This window comes from Penaeus monodon, chromosome 35 (assembly GCF_015228065.2).
Source record: "Penaeus monodon isolate SGIC_2016 chromosome 35, NSTDA_Pmon_1, whole genome shotgun sequence".
Lineage (NCBI taxonomy): Eukaryota > Metazoa > Arthropoda > Malacostraca > Decapoda > Penaeidae > Penaeus > Penaeus monodon.
Genome location: NC_051420.1, coordinates 23,297,423 through 23,304,922, shown reverse-complemented (window position 1 = coordinate 23,304,922; position 7,500 = coordinate 23,297,423). Strand labels below are relative to the sequence as shown.

Genomic DNA, 7,500 nt, shown 5'->3' with positions numbered 1-7,500 from the left:
TGCTATGGAGAGTTTACTTTATTCTATGATAATGACATTGTCTATTCAATCAATGTAATTTAAAATACACTCATAACCAAGTTTATAATTGCTCTGAAAGATTAAACAATTTTGAAATTATAAAAGACAAAGTTCCAGTGAAACCGCAACAGAACACGACCTGTATTTACCTTATGTATTCCCCTGTCGGTTCGATCTTCCTCCCGTAACTAACTGGACATATGCAGCAGGTACTGTCTAACTGGCGCTCGAAGGCTGATGCGCTCACCCACATCCAGTTCCCTGAGCAGATAGCCCAGTCTGCGTCAATGAGGTACTTCATGAATACCTTTGGGGGAAACAAAAGAAACATTGGAAGAAATGCGTTTAAGGCACGCAAACTCGCCAAAACAAGAACCGCTTTCTGCAATTACCAAGATACCTATATTCATCGTAACGCATACTGATATGTCGAGACATCATACTGCGTCTAATCTAAAGAAAATAGAACACTGGCAACTAATCACGGACTCTGCAGTACAATGTATGTAAGACTTAAATATATAAAATACATTTATTACAAAGTTATTAGGATAGAAAAGAGACTTGGCGAATCGGAGTTACTCCTAAGTCCCGGATGAGTTGCCAGTTTCTTCTTTCCTGAGAGTGGACGCTCCCGTATTATGCTAAGCTCTGAATACTTACTTTCAGTCCTTCCTCCCAGCTGATCCACAAATCTCCCCGTGTTAGAAAGCAAGCAACCGCTGTCCTGCACACGTGATGGATCCAGCCTTCCTGTTAGAAAATTAAATACTGTAAGTGACCAAAACAGAGATGAGTAGCAAAAATGATGGTCGTTGTTAAGTCAGACTTTGTTTTACCAACTCAAGTTTCAGTAACTAAATATAACACCATTTTTATTCCACATCATATAGTTCACATAATCATAATAGGTATTCTATCGTGATGCCTAGTTCCTAATTCGAACGTTTTTATAAACCGTCGTATTTCGTTCATTCTTTTAAAGAATACATACCTTCCGGAGCTGTCGCATGCAAGCGTCAATGAACGGATAGCCCGTATACCCCTCTTCCCAGGCTTTGCAATATTCACTGTTCCTGAACCACGGAATATCAATGCACAATGGATTCCCAGAAACTTCATTATACTGGAAACAATAAAGGAAAATGTTACTTTACGTGTTATATAACTGAGGAATTTAGATATAATAACAGTGATAATACTTTCGTAAGTAAAAGGAAGAGGAGAGTGAGAAAATCAGATAAAAAGGGAAGAAAAGAGAAGAGAAGAGAAGAGAAGAGAAGAGAAGAGAAGAGAGAGAGAGAGAGAGAGAGAGAGAGAGAGAGAGAGAGAGAGAGAGAGAGAGGGGCAAGAGGCAGAGGGTGCCAGAATAAACTGAGACTCACATGTGGGTTATTAGCAGCCATACAATAGAAAAATTCTCTCCAAACGAGCTGCGCCGTCAGGGAATGCAAGGGCGGCGGTATACCCCGGTGCAGTCTGAAGTAGATCTCTTGAATTTCCCAGTAAAACCTAATGAGAAAAAATATTTAGAGACTATATAGACGTAACCACATCGAAGGAAAAAAATCATATTCATTTCTCCGACATAATAATTCTCTTAACATAAAAATAAGTGAAAAAAACTCGCTTACTTTCTCACAGACAAGCAGCCGAAGCGAATTGCTGCCGACATACTCAACGAAGGTCCAAGAATGTCGGGGTTCACCTGGTTTGGCAAAATATTGCCATCCCTATGGAAAATAAGGATGCACATGTACTACTTCTGCTCTCTTCTGCCATCTTAAAGAGATGTATTCAATATTAAAAGTCCGCGATTAGTACATTCGGTAAGATATTCTATAAGATATCTACCTTGGTTTTAATGGAAATTGAAATGAGTATCATGGTGATTGGTGAAGAGTAATTACCTAAAAGCATCTTCCTCTACTTTGAGTCTCTTCTGAAGAAGAGCTAGCGCTGCTGTCTCTCCTCCTTCGAAGGCTGCGAGCTCATTATTTTCTGGGTAATAACCGAGGTCCTCTGGCGTCGGGACGTGGGGAAACAGCTGCAAACAGACATAAAACATTTATTTAGTTTAATGTTATATTGAAACAAATAAAAAACAAAAAGACAACTGTGTTATTGTCTACGAGTATCCCAATATATACATAATGTCTACGGTAAATTTTAGCCGCATTTCACTATATCCTGTGGTGTTAGCCTGGGTGGTAAATAAAGGACTAAACTAATCAACCCACAACGACACGATGTTCCCCTGTATGGTAAATCTAGCCAGTACTTTACATAGAGTATTAACAAAAACTAAAACAAACACGCGTTTCACTAAGAGTTCCCAAAATAGTCTGAACTCCAACTGCTAATCAGCTCCGCATTCACATTCTGATAAAAAGAGGTGTCACTTACCCCTAATTTTGTGGCGAGTTCGTCAGTAAGTTCTCCAAAGAGGACATCTTCCCACTCCGGGTTTGGCGACGGTCGAGGAGGCATTCCAAGGGTGGATGTCACTTGCTGTAAAAGGAAAAATGTATTTTTTAAAATTAATTAATTATTATTATTATTATTATTATTATTTTTTATAGTTGTTTACAGATTCTTTTTTCTTTATTTTCATTCAATTACCAACTTCCATCATCATGCTAACTTACATAGTTCGTGCCTCACTCCCTTCTGTCTAGAGTTAGTTGCTACGCTGACCTTAGCGACAGTTTTCTATGTCCTCAGTCCTTTATCTCCCTCTCTCATTCCTTAGCACTCTCCTCCCGCTTCTCTCTCTCTCTCTCTCTCTCTCTCTCTCTCTCTCTCTCTCTCTCTCTCTCTCTCTCTCTCTCTCTCTCTCTCTCTCTCTCTCTCTCTCTCCCCACCTTAACCTCCCCTTTCCTACCTCTCCCTCTCACAGAATACTCACCAAAAACATTTCATAGGAGTGGGGTGGCTCTCCTCCGTTGGCTTCAATGATCTTGGAAGGCTCCCACAGTGTGTTGGACATCTTCTCCACAACCTCGACGCCCAGTTCCTCGCACAGGCGTCTCACCACCTTGTCGTGTTTGTCCCAAGTTGCGTCACAGTCCTGTAGACATTGAATTTGGTCGATTGAGTTAGGGCGATTGTTTTTTTTTGCTATTATTTTCTTTCTTATTTTCATCACTAAGACTGTAATCATAAAAATAGCAAGAGAAATAGTAGTAATATCCTTAATAACAAGAATGAAGACAGTCCTTTCCAAACAATAAAAATAATGATGATAAAAATGTAAAACGTAATTTTCCACCCTATCATACTCATAATCTTGACAAAAATGTGACCCAAGGGGATCAGAGGGTCGTCGCCGCATACACCCACCTGCTCGAGAGTGAGCCTCGACATCCCTGCCTCTGCGTGGAGGATCTTGAAAATGACCGTGGGTTCGCCCTTCATCACGTACAGCTGGCCACCTAAGGCTCTGAGCTGGGCGTCCAGGTTCCGGAGGGATTCCGTCAGGAATTGCATGCGGTTGTAGCCCATCAGTTCTGTCCGGCGGAGGTGGGGGAAAAGGGCGGATCGTGTTAATTGTTTGTGGGTACTGTGCACGAGAGACTGTATTTTGAAAAACATTTTGGACCAACAGATTTGTCCCATCAGTCTCCTAATAGAAAAAGGTACTCACAACTCAGTGACAATGTCTCCCCCCCCTCAAAAAAAAAGAAGAGAAAAGAGTGAAAAGAATATAAGAACAGAATTCATAACATGATTTAAAACCCACCTGTTGCGTCTTCGTCGACGATAAATATGGCATAGAACTTTTCACAAGCCATAATTGATTCGAGCAACGCCGGGTTGTCATGGAGACGGAGTCCGTGGCGGAACCAGTGAACGCTTGCTTTGCCCATTTTACCTGTTAAAAATAGGACACGGTTGTCAAGAAAAGGAAATCAGGCACAGGATGATCAGAAAATGCAAAGGGAAATCACACGTGGTGGACTTTTCATGTGCAAATGTGTGACAGTTAATATGTTTACATATAGATTATACATCATGCGAAAATCAGATAGACACCTCTATATCTCACGACCTGGATCCTCAGACATAACGAAAATCGGGTGCAGGCGCAAAATAAACAACTGACAGCTGACACAACACGCGTAAACAGATTAAAAGGAGCCAATCAGGAAGCAAGAGTCTCAGTAACAAAGGTCTTTCCCTGAGGGTCACTTTCGGCGGGCGCCTCAGCATGAGCGACAGGACCCCACCACCTGTCGCTCATGTGTGTGTGTGTGTGTGTGTGTGTGTGTGTGTGTGTGTGTGTGTGTGTGTGTGTGTGTGTGTGTGTGAGTGAGTGTGTGCACGCGTAGTGTACGTGTACGTGTACGTGTACGTGTACGTGTGTGTGTGTGTGTGTGTGTGTGTGTGTGTGTGTGTGTGTGTGTGTGTGGGCATGCGTGTGCGTGTGCGTGTGGGCGTGCGTGTGCGTGTGGGCGTGCGTGGGCGTGTGGGCGCGCGCGCGTGTGTGTGTATGCATGTGTATGTATGTATGTATGTATGTATGTATGTATGTGTGTGTGTGTGTGTGTGTGTGTGATAATGAGAGAGAGAGAAAGAGAGAGAGAGAGAGAGAGAGAGAGAGAGAGAGAGAGAGAGAGAGAGAGAGAGAGAGAGAGAGAGAGAGAGAGAAAGAGAGAGAGAGGGGGGAGAGGAGAGGAGAGAGAGAGAGAGGAGAGAGGAGAGAGAGAGAAGAGAGAGAGAGAAGAGAGAGAGAGAAGAGAGAGAGAGAGAAGAGAGAGAGAGAGAGAGAGAGAGAGAGAGAGAGAGAGAGGAGAGAGAGAGAGAGAGAAAGAGAAGAGAGAGAGAGAGAGAGAAGAGAAGAGGAGAAGGAGAGAAGAGAGAGAGAGAAAGAAAGAAAGAGAGGGAGAAAGAAATAGAGAGAGAAAGAAAGAAAGAGAAAGAGAGAGAGAGAGTTTTGTGTACATAGAAATACAGTTAAGCTAATTACCACAACCACACACACATACGACGAGAACGTATGTGTGCTTCGGTTCCGCGTCTTAAAAGTGAAAAAGCGTACTCTCACTTCTCAACAGTCCGAAATGTTAATGGTCCATAGGTGGCGTAGTGGCACGTGTCATTTCATAACACAAGCTTAACTCTGAGGTTACACAGTCTATACACTCTCTTTCTATTTAGAACTATAAAATATGCCATGTGTCCAGATAGATAATCTTATGATAATTTACCCCGGGAAATGAGGAGCGCGGGGCGAGATGTGGCACCGCGCATGGCTTCACCGCACGTGAGGAGAGAGACACGTGTCTACATTGGGAGCAGAATTTATTGTGTGTCTAAACCATCACGTTCGACACGTTTAGGGTTTATTTTCTTACTTGGGCTGTTCAAGATGTTCACGATGAGGGATATTGATTGGAATTTTAGTTGCACACGAAATGGGATGCTGCATATATAGGCGTGCGCTTATTTTGAAGATGATAGGTCCCTGTTTATTGTATCTCTGGCTATGAGTAACGTTATAATTCATTTCTTGTCGTGAGTAAAATCTAACCAAATACCATGAATACTCAAGCTGAACGTATGTCACAAAAGGGATCTAAGGATTATTCCTTTGTATTTGCAAGAGATGGACTAAAGATATAGATCAAGGCCTCACAAGTGGCAGGGCTCGAAGCGAAACCACCCGACCAATCAGGGAACAAACACAAGGAGAGAATAAAATACCCCAAAAACGCCAGCGTTTCTTTAATAAACAAGCACGGAAACAAATAAGCATCACCAGCAACTCCAACAAAGTCGCTGCAAGCCAACTTGAAGGGCTGCCAGAAAATAAACGGCGACTTTTCTTCCGCGAAAAAATAGTTGAGTGGAGCGGCGTCGGAGGCTCGGCGGGGAGCACGTGAGCGCCCTGCACGTGGCCGGCAAGGTCGCGTCTCCGGGGCCCGGTGGCGCACCTCCGAAAATCTCTCATTTACGCCCTTTGCAATATCCAGATCGGATTCTTTCGGTGAGTTTGGCTGTATAGTCGGATGCGTTTCGTCCGTCAAATGAATGAAGAAATGACATTCAGGGTTTTAGGGTGACTGGGGATTTGTTTATATTGATCGTACTTCTGGCATCCACTAGCAACTCTGCAAAGCACCAGAGGCTCAGAGCGGCGGTGCCACATGTACCGCTAGAAGAAATCGGCTAAGCTTTTACTTACAGTAAAAGCTTGACCTCTGCTTAGTTTCACTCTTCCTTGTTCATTCAGTCTACTTTGAAAAAACAACATATGCAGCTAGATATATGAAATTTATTTTTAATGTCTACTGTAATATTCCAGAGATGTGGCATAGCCGTGCTTGCTCAAACACATGCGCGCGCATGCAAGCAGGCGCTCGCTTGCACCTATAAAAATACTCGTGTGACTCTCCTCTTGCCCCAACAGCGCTTGAGAAGATCACGAGGTCGAGGGACGCAGGCGAGGGCTGGCCATGTAGCTCTCCTGTATTTGAAACTACTCGCTCTGTCTCTGCCTGTCTGTCTGTCTTCCCTCCCCTGTATATATAAACCAATATACGTGTACACACACACACACACACACACACACACACACACACACACACACACACACACACAACACATACACACACACACACACACACACACACACACATATGTATATTGTATGTGCTTGTGTATCTATAACCATCAGTCTACCTACATATCTGTTTGTTTTTGTGTCCGTGAGTATATATATATATATATATATATATATATATATATATATATATATATATATATATATATATATGTACATATATATATATATATATATCACATACAGTTTACATGTACAATATATATAATATATATATATATATATATATATATATATATATATATATATATATATATATATATGATAATAATAATAATAAATACATATAAAGAAATATATATATATATATATATATATATATATATATATATATATATATATATATATATATTTTGTGGTGTGTGTGTGTGTGTGTGTGTGTGTGTGTGTGTGTGTGTAAATGAATAAATAAATATAGATAGATAAATAAATAAATAAATAAATAAATTTATTAATTATATTATCAATATATGAAAAACAAATCAGTTTATGACAAAGACCTAAGGTCCATTGATCTCTGCGTAGAGGTGGTGCAGAAGGCTGCGGAGTACCTACCCATCTATTCATCCAGCGTTACCTATGAGCCTCTCTGTATATGTTTAGGCTCGCGTGTTAAACGATCTCTCTAGAATGAGTATGCACATTATTTGACGTGCGAAGCGGCATATGTGTTCAACGTGCAACTGTATTATGCGCGCGCATATGCTATAATAAGCGCGGCGGTGCCACATCTTTGGCGGATATCTAAGGTTAGAACAAAATCAAACAAAGCCAAGATGGTTGGTGATACATGTCTGAATCATATATTACAATAATTTAAAACTCAGAAGAACATTTCTTGCTCGTCTCAGTAC

General features: G+C 41.4%; 1 protein-coding gene across 1 annotated transcript in view; it reads right to left on the bottom strand.

Annotated features, from left to right (window-relative positions):
- The window catches only part of LOC119595119 (cryptochrome-1-like), a 13,821-nt gene that overhangs the window by 1,887 nt on the left and 4,434 nt on the right, over positions 1 to 7,500 (bottom strand). Inside the window, exons 2-11 of the mRNA XM_037944272.1 lie at positions 3,764 to 3,895; positions 3,364 to 3,530; positions 2,930 to 3,091; positions 2,428 to 2,532; positions 1,932 to 2,068; positions 1,656 to 1,754; positions 1,407 to 1,533; positions 1,016 to 1,147; positions 685 to 774; positions 171 to 328 (exon numbers count right to left, since the gene is read on the bottom strand). Of these exons, the coding sequence (XP_037800200.1) occupies positions 171 to 328; positions 685 to 774; positions 1,016 to 1,147; positions 1,407 to 1,533; positions 1,656 to 1,754; positions 1,932 to 2,068; positions 2,428 to 2,532; positions 2,930 to 3,091; positions 3,364 to 3,530; positions 3,764 to 3,890 (1,304 nt within the window). The 5' untranslated portion in view covers positions 3,891 to 3,895. The remainder of the gene's footprint in view (positions 1 to 170; positions 329 to 684; positions 775 to 1,015; positions 1,148 to 1,406; positions 1,534 to 1,655; positions 1,755 to 1,931; positions 2,069 to 2,427; positions 2,533 to 2,929; positions 3,092 to 3,363; positions 3,531 to 3,763; positions 3,896 to 7,500) is intronic.